Raw genomic sequence first — 23519 nt, forward strand, 5'->3', positions numbered from 1 at the left:
ACCATACTTATGAATCTCTCTGGGTCACAAAACTGGTCCACCATTTTTCCTTTGCTCTCCAGCTCACAAGGTCACCTTTTCCAAAGACAGGAAGTGACAAAGGAAAATGACAGATGACCATAGAGGTTTTTTTTCTTTATGGTTATTTTTTCCCATTGAATTGCATTGGGTTGCATTGCGTTGCGTTTTTGATGCGCTTTTGATGCGTTTTTCATGCGTTCCAGAGCAGATCCAGAGCAGGTAAAATAGGGCTTGCCGCAGTTTTTTCACCTGCTCTGGATCTGGTCTGGATCCGCACGCTGCGATGTGAACTGGAGGTCAAAATACCATAGGAATACATTGGACGCAGTTTTGATCCGGTCTGCACCTGCTCTGGTCTGGATCTGCTCCGCGCTTGGTGTGAACAAGCCCTAAGGGCCTGTTCACACAACGTCCGTTTTGTGTGCTGACTGGCTCCGTACGCTGCTGCACTCAAAATGCATCCCAATGTATCCCTATGTGTTTTATGGGCTCCAGTTCTCACGTGCGCAGTCCGTTCAGCTTATGACAGAAAAAATACTGCATGTCACATTTTGTCCGGTCCGGAAACGGTCAAGAAACGCAAACGCGGCAAAAATGCATGAAAAATGCACTGCACTGCAGCTAACATACTAACAGCCCCACTCCAGCAAAAAAAAATAAATATATATTTTTTTTTTTTTACTGGAACGCATCAAAAACGCGGCAAAAATGCACTGCATCAGTCTGCAGATCTGCACCTGATCAGGACCTGATATCATGTGAACAGGCCCTTAATGGAATTAATCAGAACTGGAGTAGACAAAATCTGGAACAGATTTGCACTGCAACCAATCAGCTACTCTCTCATTTTCAAATCTTACCTGGGCAAACTGAAGAGAGAAGCTGATTGGTTGCTATGGGCAACTGCTCCGCATCCTGTCTGCTCCCGTTTGGATAAATTCCCCCCTCTGTGTTTCCAGCTGCCTGCCAATGAGTCAATCCTGTGTACCTGAGACACACTAGTAGCATGGAGGCCGGAGGATGGAACCACAATGTGCAGTGAAGCATACAGGCATCCAACACACCCGGAAGTGCTTGATGCTGCAGACTCTACCAAACTTTTTCCTTATGCAGTAGAATGTATATTCATTCACTGGGGGGAAGCGGGGCAGCAGGTAAGTAGCAATAGTATTCTTCACATGGTGCATTTTTTTAAAGTGATATTGTTGCTTTAACATATAACAACAAAAGTGGACGCCGGCATGTGTTAGAACTCTGTCCAGAACATTATAGAGAAATATCAATTTCATACATCTATGTAGTTCATATTGGAAGAGGGGTATAATACACAGACTGACATAACGACTTGACCTTTCCTTACCTTTGCCTGGTTAGAGAGCTGAGCTACTTCCAGTGTGAGTCCATCATTAAGAGCAGTCTGTTTCTCTATCTGTTTCACTAATTTTTTGTTTTTTTCTTTCAAGATCTCAATCTCCCACTTCAGTTGCTTTATCTGGTTGTCATAATCTTTTCTCTGAATTTCAAAATGTTTTTCAAGCTTTCTATGAAAAAAAGAACAGTGTAAATAATAAACTGACTAACATGTTACACCTGCACCAATATCTATGATCCAAAAGGAAATGAATAGCCCCCTCTGTGACACATACACTAACAGGGCTATTCACAAAAGGGTGAAGAGTCTGGAGAAGGCCGGAGAAGTGAACAATCTAGGACAACATAGCTGATTTGAGAGAATTCTTCAATTCAGCTCACTTTCCAGTTCAGCTATGTTGTCCTAGATAGTTCACTTCTCCTGCCTTCTCCAAACTCTTCACCCTTTTGTGAATAACCCTGTATATGTCCTGCAGGTGACATTGGGAGTCATATAATATGGCATATTAGCTCTTAATTTGCATTTTTACACAATTAATAAAATATTGAATCAGCAGTCTAAAAAAAAAACAATCTACATAGATAAAAGCTGTATGTGAAATGAACTCCACATCCATAACCCTACTGAGTGTGCCCTTTAACAATCCAGCCTAGCTGGTTCCTTTATTTATGGTGGGAGAGTAGAGTCATCACATATGAAAGGAACTATACATACATTCTTTGTTTTCCCTCTTTTTCAACATCTGTAAACAGCTGGTTTGTAAGTTCATTCATTTTATCTGTGCAGAAGAATAATGCAAAACCACATTAATTATATTAGCAAAACTAATAATAATATAAAGTAATATGAATCTGAAAACAGTGTACCCTTCATCTCTTGGTTTGTTTCCTCTAATCGGGTCTCCAGTTTTTGCTTGTGCTCCAGAAGTTCAGTGTTCTGAGATTGTAGTTTTGATATTTTCTAATATGAGAGACAAATGCACAATTACGTTGATGATAAAACATCTAGGGAACAGGCTAGTTTTTATAAATTCAAGTAAAAAAATCAGTAAAACATGGAGTAAAACATGTGTTAATGCAACGCGCCTTAACACACAGGTACTGTACACTGTATGTGCATTGCAGTACCATCCATTTTGAATGGCAACCCCAATGCAGTTATACAGCACACTCCAATATACCTGTGTTATAACGCGCTACAATACGCAGATGTTAGCACTCCATATGTTGTGTTGTGATCAGCTGCATCGCAAAAATGGTGTAAGTGCGTTTTTACCTGCATTTTGGTGCACTGACAGCTCATTCAAAATAAATGTGCTGCCCTAATGCAACACACATCAATGTGCAAAATAACACACATGATCACACTGCAACAATGTGAATGTGCCCCTAATTATTTATTTATCTTGCCGATATCAGATTACAGTTTTCTTTATAAAAGCAAATTCTGCATTTTGCCTTATTGCTACATATATATGGCAAAATCTACAACATATATTTATGTAGAGATAACTGATCTATCATGTCTAAATATCTGTATCTGGACAATGGCCACAAACACAAGCTGGTGAAATCATCAGAAGTTCAGTTCCAGGCCATTACAATTCATTCAGACAAACTGACTGATTTAGTTCAGTTAAGCAGAATGCATCTCCTACAATCACAGCCATGCAGTCAAATGACAAACAAATGCGGTCTGACATGAAGATGGCTGTGCCCTCTAGTGGCAGCATAAATATTAGCATAAAAAATCTGCCACAACCAACCAAGAAAAAAATATAATAACTTTCCTTAACCCCTTCATGACTGAGCTTGTTTTTGGTTTCTGTTCGTAAATGACTGACACACTTTTGACATTTTTGCTGTGTGATTCTTCCACGTCAGTAATATACTTTCTTACAAAGTGCACCCACACATATTATATATTGTTTTTTAGAGGACAGATAGGGCTATATATTTATATCACATATGTGTGTCTAACGCCTCACTTAGGACAAATACAAATTAAAAAAAGAGGAAAAAACGTAAAAAAAAACTTTTTTTCCCAGTTTTGATTTGTAGTATTTTTTTTTAACAAAACCAGCACAGCTAAAAAAAAATGCAATACATACATTCATTTATTTGTCCCTTATTTTTAATTTTTTTACACTTTTCACTATTTTTTTTAATTTATTTACACTTTTCACTTTTTTTATACTGACAAATTTTATTTATTTAATTATATCAGGCAGTCATTGTGAATTAATCTCACTATTACTGCTTGATAAATTAATACATTTTTTTTATTATCAGGCTGCTTCAAACTTCAGAACAGCCGATAATAAGTTAGTGACACTGATCCTGCAGCAGTTCAGGATTCAGCTGTCAGTGAATGTTTCAGAAAACTTAAACATTCTACTTTCAAGAATAGATACATTATGTGTCTAATACATAACATTTTGTATCTATTCTTGAAAGTCAAAAGATAAAAAAAAAAAAAGCCAGTATAGCTTGAGAGAGATATCTCTCCATCTATACGAGCTGTCAGAATGCCGGCAAAAGCCGACATGTGTGTCTGCTTTGCTGTGACTCTCAGACACCCGATATTAAGGTATCGGGTGTCTGAAAAAGGTTAACCCTTTCAGTAATGGATCTCTAGATAGTTAGACATCCATTACTGAAAGGTAACCGCTGATTCTCAGCGGTTAGCAGCCTTCTAGTGCAGCAAATAACTCGTCACGTACAGTGTACGTGACGAGTCATTTGGTCCCTTTGTGGCTGGACGTACAGTGTACGTCTCCCGTCACGAAGGGGTTAAAGCCATCACAATGCAATGCTATGGTGTTACAGAGAACATGGGGCACTGACCTGTTCAGTGTCATCTTTGTATTTCTTCCCTTTTTCCTCCTGTGACTTCAGCTGCATGATGGATTTTTGCAGGTCAGATTCGAGTTTATGAAGTTTATCAACATCATGTGAGTGAGTGGAAGCCAAGCTGGTAAGTCTTTCCAATAAGCCATTGTTTTCCTTGTTCTGAAACAGCATTTGCAGGTATTGCTATGAACGCACTTAAAGTAAACTAAACCTAGCAAAGGTTAAAACATTTATGCAATTTAAAATGTACAGGTGAAACTCGAATAATTAGAATATCGTGCAAAGTTCATTTATTTCACTAATGCAACTTAAAAGGTGAAACTAATATATGAGATAGACTCATTACATGCACAGCAAGATAGTTCAAACCGTGATTTGTCATAATTGTGATGATTATGGCTTACAGCTCATGAAAACCCCAAGAACCCCAAATCCACAATCTCAAAAAAGTAGATTATTGCATGCAATCAATAAAACAAGGATTGCACATAGAACAATATCGGACCTCTGAAAAGTACAAGCATGCATATGTACTCAGTACTTGGTTTGGGCCCCTTTTGCAGCAATTACTGCAATTACTTTTGCACGATATTCTAATTATTCGAGTTTCACCTGTATGTATGGCCAACACTTTTTCATTCCCTTTTGAATCGTGTAAAAAAGATTGGAACCTCTGTCAAGTTTTTATTGCTGTGTCCCCAGTGGGTAGTGTCAACCTCTTTATTTGTTCTGTCACCATTATCGCTGGAATAGAAACATTTTACAGTTGTTACCAGAACAATCCGTAAGGATACATTTTTCCATGGGGACACCTGTTCTGGTTTCTTCAACTGTGTAGAGGGCATATCCTCTCAATTGGTAGAACATTCTATAGTTTCCTGTTGCTTCTCTAGAACAGAAATGAAAAGGGAACTCTACCCAATGGGGCATAGATAGGAAAAAATAAATGGAGGGTTTAACTATTTTCTATACTATCCCCAAAAAAGTGTTTGTCTATACATATGCTTTATGCTGAATACTTTTCGCAATACTGCACAAGTGTAGTTACAGCCTCATGCATTAGAGTGCCATGGATTCTGTTTTAGGGCTGTCGCTGCCAAGGACACATGAATTACGTATTTTATAACTCCATGCATGTCAGCACTGCTGCTGCACCACTGTTGCTTGACATTTTCCTAATATGTGGGACAAGGTGGGACAAGTCTCATTGTTCTGATGTCCCACCTTGTCCCACATATTAGGAAAGTCTGCCATGGTTGTATTTACAAATCTTTAATACCAGATTTAGTGTCTTGGATCCTTAAAGAGGAACTTTACCCATATCTTTAAAATAACAACAAAGTCACCTTTGGAAATGTTTAGTAATGACTATATACAAACATATGCTTCTAGATAATTGCAGGCTTTTTATTCTTTGTATAACTTATTTTTACTTTCTTACCCAGTCTTCTGACAGTGGCCATTTTTTTTACTAAGGGCATGTTACTAGATCTCCCTTTATTTCCTGGAACTCTGACACATGTGACTAGGACATGTGACCATGCACATCATCTCAGGTAAGGAAAAGGCTTTTCCCTGAAATCTCATGAGATTGCAGATGAGATTTCATAGCAATGTATCAGCAGAACATCCAACGCTTGGGCGCGATTACATAATTTATGCCACAATGGACCAGGAACTCTATTTGTAAGTAAATGAAAAACATGTTTGTTTAACTAATGAATGCAATATGATATTATTTTTAGTGAAAGGGGGGTAAAGATCCACTCTAAGAAATGCACACCACTGTTCATGATTTCACTAGATGTTCTAAAAACTAAAATGGCATTTGGTATCCTGACATCAAAGGGAAGCTGGTCTTGTAGACTATAAAATAATAGAAAAATGACCTGGTCTTCAAGCTTCTTCTGCAGTCTTTGCACTCTATAGGAGAGTTGAATATTCACTACAAAGCGCCGTATGTTCTGAAACCTGCGCCGTGCAAGCCAAGCTCGGGCATACTTCTGTAGAATCAATGCCTTGTGCTCCTCACGCATCTTTTAAACAAGATTATTAAGATTTGTCAAAGATTAGTAAAATGATAGCAAAAATTCAAATGTAATATAAATGTTCCAGAACAACGTAAACATGACCTCTGGCACTCCACTTCTGCACATCCTGTCAGCTATCATACCTTCTGCACCCCTCTCCTGCACATACTGCCTGCTATCATACCCCACACACTCCTCTTCTGTACATACTGCCTGCTGTCATACAATCCATACTTCTCTCCTGCACATTCTGCCCACTATTATAGCCTCTGCATCGCTCTTTTGCACATTATGCTTTCTGTAATTTCTCTGCACTCCTCACCTGCACAATCTGCTTGGCGCCATACCCTATGTACTCCTCTCCTGCACATTCTGTTCATTCTGACCCTCGCACTGCTTTCTTGCACATACAACTAACTGTCATACCCTCCTGTGCATCATATACTGGCTGCAGTCATACCCACTGCACATTCTGCTAAAATGCTTCTTTAGCACTTTTTGTAATATGCCCCATGACACTTCTGTAAAGGGCACACTTTAGTATATATTATAATTTTCCAATCTTTGCCAAAACTACCAGCAGATAGGGGAGTTTTTAGCTTTTTAGCTATTTGTTCTTTCTGCTAGCCTCTGTTCCAGCCATTATAAAAGATGGTTAATTACACATTCCAAGTAAATTCCCCTCAAGAGTGCAATCGGAGGGGTTAACAAATTTAATGATGAGACGTCTAGAATTCTATATCATATCAATAAAAAAAAGCACTGATACATATACTGTAAGGACATACTAATCATAGTTATACAGCAATTCATAAACATACCCTGCGAAACTTCTTTCTGGCCAGGTAACCTCGTGTGAATGATTGTATGGTCACAGCAGCTACTACTATGAGCTGGTAAATACGGCGAACAAGAAAACCTCGGCAGTATTTCTGAATGATGATAGCTGCCCAGGCGTGTTTAATTGCAGTTGCACTTATTGTTTGCCTAGAAATAAAAAGCAACTTTAGGTTCGGACAATTCTTATTGATGTTGCCATGCAGAATTCTCATTTTCATGCACTTTAGAGACAGGTCTGATTAACCCTTTCGCTGCCAAGCCCTCTGGAACATTTTTCAGCTCAGCTGGCCACACCATTTTTGCAATTTTTTCCATTGATTTGATTTTCAACTGCTGCGTTGCTGGCGTTTGTAAAAGACCCCCCAGACCATATATTTTCTGAAACGCAGGCCCGGTAGAATAAAAAGATGGTGCTACTAAATTTGTAGGCCCTGCGATAATTGCGCAAATGTTTCTCAAATTAATATTAAACCGATAAAAATACACAATTCAATTGATAAAACACACTAAAATCAGTATCAGCGCACAAAAAAAGTATTTTCTGACTAAATCTAAAGGATAAAACTGTATTTAGTTAATAAATAACAAATATTTTGACATTTTAAATTGCGCCTTTTTACGAAAAGGTAAAAAAATGAAGGAACGCAAAACTGTAAATAAGCGATTTATGTTAAAAATCGTTTTTGCGCTGTGTTGGTGTTTGTGTTGTGATAAATTGATACAGGCGTATATTTAATTGCAACACAAGGTATCACAATGCACAACAATGCTTGACAAAGCTTTTCCATGCATTGCCACAGTTAAAATAATGTTTTTTTAAAAGAAAAAAAAGAAAAAACTCATGCACTGCGGTGCGTTCTAACAACACAATATGGTGCACGTGTATGTTATGGGTGTGTGGGATGGGGGTTGTGGTTTTCTTGTTCTATTAGTTTTTTTGTGGTTTTTTTACAAATAATTTTTTTTAAAATTTGATTTTTTGACATTTTTTTATTTATTTTTTAAATAATATAACTGAAATGTCCCTTTTGAAATAGAAAAAGAAATGGAGGACAGAGTCCTCCATTTTTTTTTCCTCAGCCCCAGCACTAAATGAATGGGAAGCCCCCAGTATAGAGGCTTCCCATTCATTCAGAAACTGCTGATAGTAAAATATTTACTATCACCAGTTTATGAATGGGGAGGAGCCTCTGTACTGAGTGCTACTCCGCATTCAGAAATTCATGAATGAACAGGAAGTGATGTTCATTCATACTGGGGACACATAGTACTATGTGTCCCCAGTTATTTACAGAAACCGGAGTGATCAGACGGCCATTTCGATTCGGATCCCCGCTGCCTCAGCCCCTACAAACGGAGGAGAGCAGCGGGGATCCAAGGAAAAATATTTACTATCACCAGTTTATGAATGGGGAGGAGCCTCTGTACTGAGTGCTACTCCGCATTCAGAAATTCATGAATGAACAGGAAGTGATGTTCATTCATACTGGGGACACATAGTACTATGTGTCCCCAGTTATTTACAGAAACCGGAGTGATCAGACGGCCATTTCGATTCGGATCCCCGCTGCCTCAGCCCCTACAAACGGAGGAGAGCAGCGGGGATCCAAGGAGTCACAGATCCCTGCCTGGAGCGGCTCCAGACAGGGATCAGAAGCTGAACATGCCGGTGGCCATCGGCAGCGGTGTCCCGGAATTTTAGTTAATAGCTGTCATCAGCGGCTTGTTAGCTGCTGATGACAGCTATTATTTTAAAGGGGACAGTCTGCCTTACGGTGAAAGCATCGTAAGGCATACTGACCTGGCCAGCTGGGAAAGGGTTAATAAAAACTGGTGCAACAGGAAATAGAGCTGTTGCCAGTAGTAAGAAAGCAGGTAGGAGCTTTCAAATCACAATCAGCACTTGATATGAAATCTCATATGTACTTGGCTGCTGTTGGAAATACCTCTGTTTTTTTTTATAAGTAAACCACTGTGGGTGCCTATGTGGGTTACCTGACAGCCCGCTGTCCTCTGAAATACTGCTGTATGACAATGGCAGCATTTCTTGCATGTAGGAACTTCTTACGTTGCACCCAGCCTCGGATATTCTTCTGGATCATAACACAGGCATTTCTCAGCTTATCAGATCTTAGTTTTTCTAAGTAAGCCACTTGGCCAGCTCGGAAGAAGATTTTAGTCTTTCCAAACACGTACTGGTTGGAGTCCTAAAAACAGATAATAATTATTTTACTATAATGAGACAAACAATAAAGGGTCATTTTGCTATCACCACCACCATTGCTGGAGCCATTATATGCATCTAAAGTCTTTAAAGAAAAATAGGCTGAGCCATAGTATTGAAGGAGTAGGGATTTAAGAACAACCATTGCCTTACAGACAATTTTTCCTTTTAGTTGGGATGTCACCCACTGACAGTGAAATGCCTTTGTGGAATCCTCCCTTGAACCTGGTATCTGCACTGACCCACTGACCCAGCACACCTGATGCAGGGAATTAAAGCTGCAACACTGAGATATGTAGTGAATGTTTTATACTATACTGGAACCAATCCAATCAGGTATGAAACCTAAAGATGCCCATACACCTTACGACCATCGCAAGACTTTTGTCTTGCGATGGTCGTATGCTTATTGAAAGCTCGTATGATCTGCCAACCTTGGACGGGCAGATCGTACTTGCGATCATCGAAAGCCCGCCCCGCTGAGGGGCGGACTTCCAATGACCGCAATGCAGAACGGGCACTGTGCACGTGCGCACACTGGCCCGTTCCGCAGCTATTGGACGAGCAGGCTAGAAACCCGCGACAATCGTACGATTCTCGGCGGGTTTTCGAGCATGTTGGTTCGACAAAAGACGTGCGACCGTACAGTAGAAACGGTCGCACGTCTTCGTTCACACTGCTCGATTCTCGTACGATCGCGGGATTTCGCCCGATTCTCGTACGAGAATTGAGCAGTGTATGGGCACCTTAACTCTGGGCTGCATTTATCAGATTCAAACCTTCATTTGATAATGACATTAGTACATTGGAAGGTTGAATCTTGCTGAGAGGCAACATGAATAATTGTTGTGAAAGACAAACAATAAATGAGCTCCAGAACAACATATTTAAAGAGGCCCTGAAAATATTCAAATTTGTAGTTGTAGTCAGATGAAAGGAAAAATTAAAACAAGCTCTATTGCTCTGTTGAGCTGGCTCCTGTACAGCAAGGCTTCCCTCAATGGGCAACACAAAGTAGCTCAAGCCATAGAATTACAGAAAGAAGCACCAGACCAAAAATGAATGTTAGAACCTAAGATCATTTGTAATTGTTGCCAAATAGGTCATATAAAAACAGTCAACACATTTGGGGTCAAAACCACTCCCCTTCATCAAGGCTCAACACAAAATAGACTTGGATGGATTTATAGAAAATAGTGACCACACAGATCTATATTAGAGCCAGTATTAAATTATAAAAATAAAGTAACAGTTACTGAGCTGCAATAGAGCTAAGATGACATATGGATAATTGCTGTGAAGGGCAACTGATAAATAAAGCCTTCTAGCCGTTTTAAAGCAGCTTCAATAGCCAAGACAGGTTTGGTCACACAACACTGTGACAACTCTTGCTGAATTTTAGCAGTAACAACTGTTCTGTGTGATACTGGGAATTGAGAAGTAGCTGAGAAAATAGTCATTAAAAAAAAAAACATTGGTCATCTTAATACTTGTTAAAATCCTAACTGTTCATCTTGTTTTATGTCCATCATGTCATGTTCACTAGCAATTATTGTTTCCCCTAGATTAAATACAAGTGCTACTCTTCAGTAAAAACGACTAAGTCCTTCTGATTTTGTATCAAAAATTAACAGACAAATTTCTTATTATTTCTAATAAGTGCTAATATTGATAGTAAGGTTCATTTTAAACTGTAAATATGCCTGTTAACAGTAATATTTATTGGGGTAGGACATATATTTGTAATGCATTCCGTGGAATAAAATGAATTCAGAAGGGCTGTTTATTGATTCATGAATAAATAAATTTGATCTGTACTATGCTGGCAGCAATCATTCTGTAGACTCTCTAAAAACCAGTGGCTAGTGAGAACCAGTGTCAGATTAATTCTACATTGGGCCTCGGGAAGAGGTCAAGTGTTTTGCTTCTGATATACATTTGTGAAGCATGGAAGGATTGTATGGCGCTGTATACATTTGTTTTTGCCATGTGTCATGTTGCCTTGCTTTTTTGCACTTTCTTGAAAGCCAATGTGAATGTGTCTCAAACGGAAGTTATTTTTCCCAGTAAACATCTGAAAGCTGTCTCTGAGTATGACATGTATACAAACTCTAAAATTTGAGACTCTTACGCATATAATATAATATTTATGTATAAATAGAATATGTATGCTTGTATCTATGTATAGATATTTAAAGTGAAATGTATCTATGTAAAGATATTTATAGGGTACTTAAATGCACGTTAAAAATGCATTTAAGTACCCTATCTATTAACAAAAATGCAGCTTATTTGTGCATCACTCAGCTGTAGATCTTAAAATCATCTCTAAATTGGTGATGACTCTGTCCTTCCTTCTGGAGGGTGGCTACTTTTGTTCCCCATGGTCCCTGTGTGTGTTGTAAAGTAGTCACCGCTCCAAGCTCGCTCCTGAGATTACAATATCATGTTTAGTTTACTAATTTGTATTGAGATTGTAGTCCATCACAGGAGTGAGATTGGAGTGGTGACTACTTTACAACATACACAGGGGCCATGGGGAACAAAAGTACTCACCCTCCAGAAGGAAGGACAGTCTCAGCACCAATTCAGAGATGATTTGAGGAACTACGGCTGAGCGATAAACAAATAAGATACATTTTTGGTAATAGTTAAGGTACTTGAATACATTTTTAAGATTTAACTCCTGAGTTTAGTGTAAGGTTATGTATTTAAAGTTTATCCACTCATGAGTGAGAAGAATGTGCAAATCTGAAATTGACAGAAACAGTGCTGAAGTGCAGAAATCCCCACCCCCCGGAACATAGGCCCCTGAGCAGCCACACATCCTGTTCTTATTATACTCCACATTGCTCGCTGCCACTGCATTAATCTGATCTATAACTATTTACCACAGCTGTACTACTTCCTTGGTTTGCAGGCCACCTACTGGTTAGAAATTAAATTGTCAGCACTGACCTAGTTTTAGAACTGTTAAATACAAGCGCACAGTTAACATAAAATCTATATTTATTCCCAAGAAATGGACCATTTAATATACACAAAAATGTTTCCCCAAAATCCTAAAGCTGTTTATAAAGAAACTTACTTAATCTAATAATTTCAAATATTGTTTAACAGTACAATTGCCCTGTCTTTGAGCCTCTGAATGCCACAGTAGATGACTTTGGCGCACTTTTTATTCAGGTTGAAAAACTGCATCTCATACAACAATATTGTCCCTTCACAGTGTGCACCCAAATGGAGCACACACTGGAAGGATAGGAGCATGTACTTTCCACAACTGTTCTGTTACCAAATAGCTGAGCTGCTTCTAATATCTACATGTACCAGTAGAATCATACAATGTATCAAATATGGAACATACCTGGATTAATCTTTGCAATACAACTTTGCAAATCTGCTTTTTATCACTCAAAGCCAATTCCTGCTGTGTCATGAGAATGCTGTAGCGACCAAAAAATTCGATGTATGTCCACCTAGAAAGACACAAACCCAATTATTTAAAGGCTCATATCCAAAGATTAATGTTTGGGTAAGCTAAGATGAAGAATTACCTGGAAGGATAGCTTTGTGCACTAATTCGGATTGTTTCTAGCACACCACACGCTCTTAACTGTTGGACAACTCGTATAGGGTCGAATCTGGGATACAGTAGAAATATTAACATATACATGTAAATGTATGTTTATTATATTCTGTGGGATCATCCTTTTTAGGTCTAACTCAAGAAAAAAAAAGAATACACAGGTGTTCAGGTCAGTAGCACATGTATCATTAACCTTAAATATACTATACACTGCATGGGACCTTTCTAATTAATCACAAATAACATTTCTTTTTGTAATATTGGGCAATATTCATAGCACAAAAATCAAAAGGCCTTTTCACTTAATATACTGTAAACACCAGAATCAATGCAAGGAATTTGCTATACGTGCTAAACTTCTTTTTCTACATATGATGCATGCTCACTGGGGAGATTAAAAAAGCAGATTTTGGTACAGACACACAGCAGAAAAATCTGTTACTTTTACAGAAAAAGCTGACAACATTAGAAATGGTAGGAACAAAGAACAACATTTGCATAAAATAGTTGTTTCACCGGCTAAAATAAAGTACTGAATTTTATTTTATTTTTATTAGACAACATTTCAACCTACAAACTAAAAATATTTTTTTTAAAAATCAATTTTGTGATACCTTCATGATATAGTAAAAGACATAAGAAACCTAGATACCTAGATCTGATCCAGATAGGTGTTGAGGGCTCTGACCACCCAGACAGGTAGGAACCTAGCTTAAGCGTCCATGGTAAAAAAAAAACAACCTTTCAGGAACTCTGCAAATCAGATGGCTTGAAAACTGCAGAATCTGATAGAAGAACAATAATGTTTTGCGATAATCTGGACCAATTCTAAGCGTCATCCAGGGCACATGCCCCCCCAGCCCCCCTAGCTTCGGGCCTGATCTGGACACACGTGTATCAAATACTGGGGCAAATGACTAAATGAATATAAATCAGACTCCAGATTAAATCGAGAATAAGTAGAAATGTAATGCTTGTAAAGTGGAAACTACTGGGCATTCACTATTCTTCTGTCACCATCTTTTGAATAATGTCAGTGTTTATGTATGAAGAAGCCCCACCACAGCACTGATAGCAGTCTAGTAAATGCATATGGAGGAATTAAGCCATCCTGAAGAGGAAGAGGTGACAGGGGCCAGAGAAAGAAATGATAGTGGCTGGGAGGGAATAGGGTTCTCCCTCCTTTACAGCTGCTGGGCTACTGCTACAGATATGTAGATGTTTTTCTTGTCTTCCATGTGGCTGTGCTGTGAGGGATTTAAGGAGAAGAACCAGTGCATAGGATGATTACAGAAGACACTAGAAGTGGAGCCTATCTCCTAGCGGGGCAATAAAAACGAACTAGCTTGGAAAAGTCAGGGCAGTGAGGAGGTTTTTTCATGTCTTCGTGTACTGCCTCCTAGGGACTTAGGGCCCATTCACACTACATCCAGATCAGCTCCAGACCAGATGGTTTCCGGACCCAAAATGCATCCTAATATATCCCTATGCTATTTCTGGCCTCTGTTCACACCAGCGCAGTCTGTTCCAGACCAGAAAAATACTGCATGTCTCATTTTGTCTGGTTTGCAATCCACTGGAACGCATGGAAACGCATCAAAATGCATACACACACATGCAACCGCATTGGAACACACCTGAAAGCCCATTTTAAGCTAAAGAGAATGTCTCCGGAACGTGGCATAATCGCAGCAAAATGCAATGCACTGCGTTCCAGATCTGGTCCAGATCAGGTCTGGAAAATGGTGTGAATCTGCCCTAAGCATTGCGATCACAACAAGAGGGGGATATTGAACATAAAACATGACATCTTACATAAACAAGGCCTATGAGAACTACAATACTTCTTGCCAAGTAGCCAGGTGCAGTAACCTATTCCAACCACTCAAGTAACAGTGTAAACAGACTAACACTTTAACTCCATACTTACTCAAATGGCAGCTTTTCATCATTAGGCTTTATGCATCGCACATAGTGAGGAGTGGTGGCATTAAGGGTCTCCATAAGTAAACAGAGGGAACTGCGGAACTGAAAATACATGAAAACATAGTATGACAGACCACAAAAAGAAATAAATAGTGGGAGTCAATTTATTAACACATAATGCATGCAATAGTTTTATTACTATGCATTATAGATTGTTTTAGAAAAAACATTAAATCAGTAATTGTTTTACCGCACTGACCATCTTAATTTACCACCCAGACCTTATATTTTTGATCTTTGAAAGTATTTTGTACATAAAAATCAATTCACAAAGACTGAAGCACAAAAGTTTGCTGCTGGTAATACATAACTATGACGTTCTCTAAAGTATATACTGTTGAAAAGAAAGCAGAATATGGAGCCATTTCAGCTGGAGATAAAATAATGTTTCATTTGATAAAATGGTCATAAGAAATAAAGGGCTTCAATAGTTATATAACTATTTCATGGGGGGAAAAAATGTCACAGTTCCATATCTATGCAATATTTATATTGCTCAGGGCTCTACAACTTGTGGGCTGCAAATGGTCCAGGGGACCACCTGTTGGACAGCTCTGATAAAGGTAAATGGGACCCTTTTGTGAGTAAAATGTTATTTTTCGTGCTCACAATGAAAGCTTCTCTTGTTGAGTTTATTGGGGACATAAAAAACCTCTGGGGTATAAGCCCTAGATATAGGACACTACAAAAAAAGTAGCTTCACTTGTGTGGACCACAACCCTCCTCCAGGCACTGGATCCTGAGACAGTATCAAATTAGGGAACAAGATACTCCGGAGGAGTTCCAAATCAGCCAATGTGATTTGTCTGGATTTGTTTTCTCATTTTGTCTCTCATAGTTGAGGTCTACCTATGATGCCAATTACAGGCCTCTCTCATCTTTTTAAGTGGGAGAACTTGCACAATTGGTGGCTGACTAAATACTTTTTTTGCCCCACTGTATGTAGCCCAAGAACCTATCTAAACAATCTATTACATTTACTAAAAAGATAGACCCTCCTACTCCATAGTTGGTGGTAAATCGAAAGGCAATTGTATTATCAGATTATATTCAATCATGTAGAACCCCCACTCTCCATAGTTGTGGGTAAATCTAAGGGATTCAGATTATAATGTGTATATTCATGGTTGCTCACTGCATTTAAACTGACATTAGTTTTGCTGTCTTACTGAATATACAGGTATGTCTACCTATGCTCCTTGCATAGAAAATATAGAAACGGGGCGTGGCTTAGCGATGGCGGAGTAAGCACGCTGTATACAGGAGCTCTGCACCGTTCTCGGGTGGTTGATGTGCTAGCTGACCCCCACACGCACCGCAACTGATGCCGAAGGAGCCGAAGCCAGGAGACACCCAAAAGGACTGCCACATACCGCCGTAGGCCGCTTCATTGCCCCCCAGACCATCCCGGGCGGGCCGTGCTAGATCCCGATCCAGATCCCTGCGACATGCTGCCGTGATGCCCGCCCCGGCTGCCCCCGAACTGTGAGTCCAGCAAGTGCTATGCCCGCGGTTCCTCCGTTTCCTGACCAGGTTTGATTCCCCTGCGCTGAGTCCCCGGTGATTTATCTAATTACTCCGGTCGCCCCCCTCGACTCCTACAGTTGGTAGGCTCGGAAACACACCAGACTGCCACCTGCACCACCCCAAGTCGTGAACGCCTTCATATCCTTTCCTCCATTTATGGCCTTATTACAATATCTGTATTGTAATGTATTTCAACACGAGGTCTAGGGGTGGGTGGCGGGAGGTGGTATGAGTGTCCACTTTGGTAATGCTTGTCAGGGGGCTGGATGTCAATATTTGGCGGTGGAGCCGTCAATATGCTTTGCCACGGGGTCAATGGGGTACACTACCCCACTCGGCGCTCATATTTACACCTCATCGGTGGCTTCATTGTTTATGGCCCAGGGTTATAGACTGGGAGCCCCCCGAGGACGTGGGCGTCGGGACGGGAGGAGACCGCGGCCTTTTCCCATGGTGCTGTCAAATACACTCGTGCTCCACCTGTCGCTAACGGTCACGGTGGTGAGGGATGGGCACAATACTGATGAGCTCTCATAGCTGAAACTGTGGCCATGGATTCGGGGGGGGCTTGGGGGGGATTACCGCCCTGGTGGCCCTGGATAAATATAGAAACAAGATGAATTCACACTGTTTCCCATTTCAAGTGCTCAGCGAACACAAGGCTTAAAACCCTAGTCTCCTAGTTACAGAACAAGTAGAAAATGAGTATGATAACATTACAGCATTCAATAGAGTGTTTTGTATAGACAGTACCTTACTGCCAACTGTCATCCTGAACTCTTTGTTTGCTGACTTTATCACAGGTCTTGCAGACTTCACCTTGATAGCAGCACTGTACTGCGGCGTGCTGGCTGTGTTGTCTTTAAAAAAGCTGGCACACAGCTCGAACTAGGATTGTTAAAAGAAAAAAGCAAACCTTGGGCAATGGCTACAAACAATTTGTAAAAACAAAGCCACAGAAAAAAAACTTTCAGGGTAACATAAATCTAAAAAATGTTTATATGTATTATTATATTTCCTATGTTATCTAATTGAAGCATTTAAAAGAGAATATCTTTACCTACTGGGACCTGACATTTTTGGAAAACATTTGTACTGTAATTGGAGTAAAATTATATTACAAAATACAGATGTTCCTCGCTTACCGACTTACCTGTTTTGCGACCACTCGCACTTACGACGGACCGCCGATCGACCTCCGACCTTGCGCGTCAGTGGCAGTGCGCCGTGTCGCTGGCGGAAGTGACGTCCTCCGATCTTCACTGCGGGTCCCGGTAAGTATTTCCATTGCCCGATGTACAGTACACTGTTCGGTACTGTACATTGGCAACTCTATACAGTACTGTACTAATGCAGTACAGTACTGTATAGAGTTCCTCACCAATCCGTTTAACGACCTGGTCGTAGGAACGGAACTCGGTCGTTAAGTGAGGAATACCTGTATACAAAAAAACAAGTACAGAAATTTAAAGCCCAACTTTGACCAACAATTTTGTTTGTTTTAATAATGGAAAGCAAGGGTTAGAACAGCTTCCTGGATAACAGTGCTTTTCCCCTCACTTTATATTTCTGTTAGAGCAGAACAAGAAATGAGTGGAACAGGGAAGTCCAGGTCAGGAAGACACATGCAGCATCAAAAACATCCCAGAGGTTTCAGCATTGCCACTATCTGTCTCTGTACCTATTGGAGATTTCCAATCACATCCCGTTCTTCTGACCCCTCTCACCAAGACAGGAAGTGAGGTGAAATCTGTGAATGTGACACAGATTACAAAAAAGTCATCAGGGGTTCCACCCAGCTCCTCAATATCTGAAACCAAAAATGTTGCCTAGTGCTGGGCTTTAATGATATCGCTCCTTTTTTTTTTACACGCAATGGGGTTTATTTACCAAAAAAATAGAGCATGTTCATATTGCTTTGTAAAGTATATACTCACTTAATTATTGACTGATTGTTTCAATCATCCAATTATCTCTAAGCAAAATTCTTTTTTTTCTTCTCCTGCATGTGATTGGGTATTCAAATTGAACACACTATCTCCTAACCTAATATACAGAACAGTCTGCAAAGTGAACATTTACTATGTTTGGTGAACTGCCTCTACTTTATTTTGTAAATCTACCCAATGATTTTCTCCTAGGCAACGTCTTTCTTTTCGATTAGGTAAACAGAGCTTTACACAGTGTGAAAATGTTGTATATTAGGAATGATAATAAGGGCTCTTCTAGAAGTACAATGGGTGCATGATAGACATCCAGTCAGCCAACCCCTGCACTATCCAGTGGCTTATTGTAATCCTCTGCAAATTATTTCTAAACTTGGAAGGTTTCTTATAGCACCCCCTAGTGGGCAGGAGGTAACGCTAAGTCTCGCTGCACAAAATCATATGTATGATACTCCAACCTTCCTTTTGTTCGCAGAAACTGTGTATTTGTTTTTTTATAGCTTCCCAAGCTTCTCAATGCAAATGTACAAAAAGGACCAGGAATTAAATCACACAAACCTTACTAGTTTTCAGCAGGTCAATCAATACTTCATATACTGTATCACGATTTTTCTCCAAAAATCCATCGCATTTATATTCTACCTGTGCAGATCAAACACATAGCTTTAGACAGGAAAACATACTATGATAAACATTAGCATTACAACATGTTTTTCTTTTTTTTATTTCCAATCACTTTACTTCTGCTTTAAGGACAGGGAAGCAGCAATATATATATATTTAGGTTTAGATAAACTTGAAAACACTGTTCCTGACTCATAACATTGTTAAAAAGTGACGCTAAACTCAGGAGATAAATCTTAAAAATTAATTCAAGTTCCCTAATTATTAACAAAAATGTATCTCATGTGTGTATCACTCAGCTGTAGATCCTCAAATCATCTCTGAATTGGTGCTGACACTGTCCTTCCTTCTGGAGGGGGGCTACTTTTGTTCCCCATGGTCTCTGTGTGTGTTTTACAGTAACCACCACTCCAAGCCCACCTTCTGTAATGGACTACAATCTCAATGCAAATAAGTAAACTAAATGAGAAATTGTAGTCCATCAGTGAATTTAGAGCGATGGCAACTTAACAACACTTATAATGGATCGCTCTCCAGAAGGAAGGACAGTGTCAGCACCATTCCAGAGACGATTTGAGGATCTACAGCTGAGTGATGCACACATAAGCTAATTTTTTGTTAATAGGGTACTTGAATGCATTTTTACGATTTAACTCCTGTAATTTTAATGAGAAAAGAAGTGAAGGGAATTCTAAGCAAAAAAAGAAACTGCACTAAAAATCTTACAGAGGCTCTAACAATAACAGATTACACTGCAGTTTTTATCATTTACAGAGCATCACTGTTGACTTCTTTCAGAGATAGGCCTCATTCACACTGTGTTAACTCGGGGTGTACACGTCCGTGCGGTGTGCACGCCGTATCGGTATGTTCCCGGGAGGGATAGGTGCTGGGTGTAGCAGCCTTTTTTTTCCCTTTGGGGGCGGCACTGAGCAGAGGGGCGGCACACCCGATGCCCGGAACATGGAGTTTCAGCCGCCGGGAGGTAATTTGTTTGTTTTTCCCTTCAGAAGAACACGGCAATATGCTGTCATACGCATACCTGAACTGCACATCCGTGTACTTACTTGTGTCCGTACTTGAACACAGACAGGATGGATCCATAACGGCCCCATACAGGCGTGCACGCCACATGGACGTGTATGCCCCGAGTTAGCGCAGTGTGAATGAGGCCATAAAATTAGCAAACAATCTGTTTAACAAATATAATCTATTTTATTTTCTACATTTTCTCCCAAACTTGAAACGTTGGGCAACCTAACTACAATATCTAACGGCATATGAAACCCCTTAAACTCATAGATACTTATTTCATGAGTTTACCTTATCTGCAAAGTGTTGAATGATGAATGATCTGTTGAACATTCTTGGTTTTTCAAACAAGGGATTCTTATTCACATAGTTGTTGTACAGTTTTTGCAACCAGTTTTCATCGGTGCCTTGTGGTAACTGTAAAATACAGTGTAATGAACCTAGTATAGCTGGATAGAGTACAAGAGAAGTAATAAACAATCAAACAATTGATATGTACCAGTACCCGGCACTGGTTAGTGTTTTCTTTTTTTCACAGCAGTGCTGCAGGCCACCCTGGGAGCCTCCAAATCCCAGGATGACCAGGATAGATAAACTCTAATGGTCACAAAAACTGATGCTCATGGAAGCCCCAGCCACCTGCTTTTAGAAGAAAATATCCCACAACAAGATGTTCATTCCATTAGGTATGCTTACAATCAGGGCAGGATTCCCGGCAAGGCCACCAAGGCCCGGCCTCGGGGTGGCACTGAGCAGAGGGGCAGCATGGAGTTCCGGGCGCCGGGCGGTAATTTGTTTTCTACATTTAGCTCTGCTTTGCACAAGCAGAGCTAAATGTAGAATAGGAGAAATCACCTGTTTCTTTACAAGTAATCTCGGCGATGTCGCCGAGATCACTTGTAATTAGACTGCCGGTCCGTCCTCCCCCCGCCGCCCCCGTCCTCTGCTCGCTGGCCGCCGCCGTCTTCAGGATGGAGAGCGGTGATCAGAGCGGCAGGATTAGAACTAACCCTTCTGCTCCATGTACACAGTGAGAGGGGAGAGCTGTGCTCTTCCTCTCTCACCTGTCACAGGTGTTCCAGCACATAACTGTGCTCGAACTCCTGTCCTTGAGGTGACAGGTTCAATAAAGAGAACCTGTCACCTCCGAGTTAATTTTCATGCTGAATAACTCCAATCTGGGCATTCACATGCAAGGACACATACATTTATGGATTTAAAAATGTTTTTTTTTTATTTATGAAGAAAAGACAGTCGCCTAATAACATTCAGACAAAAATCTATACTGGAAAATGGCAGAACATAACATAGACTGTGCTATGGGGTAACAGACACAGCTGTGTTCTGTTGGCTCTTACATGATTAAAATTGAAAGGGTGATAGGCCAAAGCATACAAACTCTCAGTCATGGACTCCAATAATAGCAACAATTGCAGAGAAAAAGTAAAACAGAAAAGGAAATAAATAATTTAATATAATTAGAAAACAACCTACCAGGCATTCTTCATCTAGTAGTTCTAAAATACCCATCTTTGCTTCGATGAGGTCAATGACTGGCTGATTGTCATAAAAGTCTATGAGAGTCCAAGGAATATCTTCCTTCATGTACTCCTCTTGCTCAAGCTTGAAGACATGCTGAAAAATATTTAAAATAGAGCTTAGCTTTGTAAAGAATAAATGAATTTAAAGCCATGACAAATTTTTTATTCAAGATGATAAACAGCAATGTGCTAAGATCCGTAACACACATGCAACCAATCGGAAATCATTATTCTTTCCTATAGCTATTTCCACCCACCTGCCATGGTTGTGGGTCTCTATACATATCCCTCTGCTCAGCAAGGATACCAATGTATTCCATTTGTAGGCGTGGGTCATCAAATACTTGCAGAGAAACATGAGTTCTGCATGCTAAAGACAGTTCTGCTAGTGTTGAATGATGGCAGTGTATGCTCAAAATGATGTCAACCTCTTAAATTATGCCAAACCTTTTAAAAGCACACTTCTGTTGACTATATACACTGATGACAGCTGAAGTCTTATTGGTTGACATGTATAAATAAGCTGAAGTCTTATTGGTTGGCACACTGTATAAAGCTGCCCTCCTAAAATATAATTCCTCCCTCAGTGCTGCCAAACAAACTTATTTTGTCACTCTCATTAACACACTCTCATCCAAACCTCGTCAACTATTTTCTACTTTCAAGTCTCTACTATGTCCCCCACCGCCACCACCCACTAACTCACTCACTGCAAAGGACATTGCCATTCATTTCAAAAACAAAATAGATACAATTCGGGATCAGATCACCACTGTACAATCAACTTCCCCTATTAATGTACCAGACCCACCATCACACTTGTTACTTTCCTCTTTTGACACAGTCACCACAGAGGAGGTTGCAAAGCTTCTCTCTGACACCCACCTCACCACTTGCCCCCAGGACCCTGTTCCCTCCCCACTACTTCGGCCACCCTCTTGCTCTATCCTACACTCTCTTACTCACATTTTCAATTTTTCACTCTCTACAGGCATCTTTCCTTCCCCTCTGAAACATGCACTAGTCACCCCAATACCAAAAAACCCTCACTGGACCCTATCTCCTTACTCCCATTCACCTCTAAACTACTAGAACGCATTATCTACAACTGCCTGAGTCGCCACCTTGCTAATAACAACCTTTTGGACCCGTTTCAGTCTGGCTTTCGCCCCATACACTCCACTAAAACCGCCCTCCTAAAACTCACCAATGACCTACTAACTGCTAAATACAACAGCCACTACTCCTTACTCTTGCTATTAGACCTTTCTGCTGCTTTTGACACTGTTGACCACCCACTGCTCCTCAAAAAACTCCTATCGCTTGGCCTACAAGACTCTGCTCTCTCATGGTTCTCCTCCTACCTAGCTATGCGCTCCTTAAGTGTCACCTACACATCTAACTCCTCCCCTCCTCTTCCTCTTTCTGTAGGGGTCCCTCAAGGCTCTGTCCTTGGACCCCTCCTCTTCTCCATCTACACTTCCTCCCTTGGTCAGTTAATATCGTCACATGGTACCAATAACATCTGTATGCCGATGACACTCTAATCTATCTTTCTACTCCACAACTCACCCCCTCTGTGTCCTTACATGCCACTAATCTACTAACTGACATATCGGTCTGGATGTCACAACGCTTCTTAAAACTCAACCTTTCAAAAACTAAGCTCTTGATATTTCCTCCTGCCCGTGCACCTTCCACCAACATTTCAGTTGAGATTGATAACACAATTATCCATCCCTGCCCTCATGCCAAGGTCCTAGGTGTCATCCTGGACTGGAACCTCACCTTTCTTCTCCATATCCAATCACTATCCAAATCTTGCCGCCTTCACCTTTGTAACATCTCCAAAATACGCCCCTTCCTCACCAATGGAACCGCAAAATTACTCATCCACTCCCTTATTATATCTCGTCTTGACTATTGCAACTCCCT

At 40.2% G+C, this 23519-nt stretch overlaps 1 protein-coding gene across 1 annotated transcript in view; it reads right to left on the minus strand.

The window, feature by feature from the left end:
* The window catches only part of MYO5C (myosin VC), a 103299-nt gene that overhangs the window by 36515 nt on the left and 43265 nt on the right, over positions 1 to 23519 (minus strand). Inside the window, exons 12-25 of the mRNA XM_018575964.1 lie at positions 21538 to 21678; positions 20335 to 20460; positions 18946 to 19029; positions 17195 to 17329; positions 14859 to 14956; positions 12897 to 12983; positions 12707 to 12818; positions 9111 to 9322; positions 7097 to 7262; positions 6135 to 6281; positions 4240 to 4404; positions 2260 to 2353; positions 2104 to 2171; positions 1382 to 1558 (exon numbers count right to left, since the gene is read on the minus strand). Of these exons, the coding sequence (XP_018431466.1) occupies positions 1382 to 1558; positions 2104 to 2171; positions 2260 to 2353; positions 4240 to 4404; positions 6135 to 6281; positions 7097 to 7262; positions 9111 to 9322; positions 12707 to 12818; positions 12897 to 12983; positions 14859 to 14956; positions 17195 to 17329; positions 18946 to 19029; positions 20335 to 20460; positions 21538 to 21678 (1812 nt within the window). The remainder of the gene's footprint in view (positions 1 to 1381; positions 1559 to 2103; positions 2172 to 2259; positions 2354 to 4239; positions 4405 to 6134; positions 6282 to 7096; positions 7263 to 9110; positions 9323 to 12706; positions 12819 to 12896; positions 12984 to 14858; positions 14957 to 17194; positions 17330 to 18945; positions 19030 to 20334; positions 20461 to 21537; positions 21679 to 23519) is intronic.

The sequence above is a fragment of the Nanorana parkeri genome, unplaced genomic scaffold (assembly GCF_000935625.1).
Source record: "Nanorana parkeri isolate BGI_ZX_2015 unplaced genomic scaffold, ASM93562v1 scaffold55, whole genome shotgun sequence".
NCBI classification, from domain to species: Eukaryota; Metazoa; Chordata; class Amphibia; order Anura; family Dicroglossidae; genus Nanorana; species Nanorana parkeri.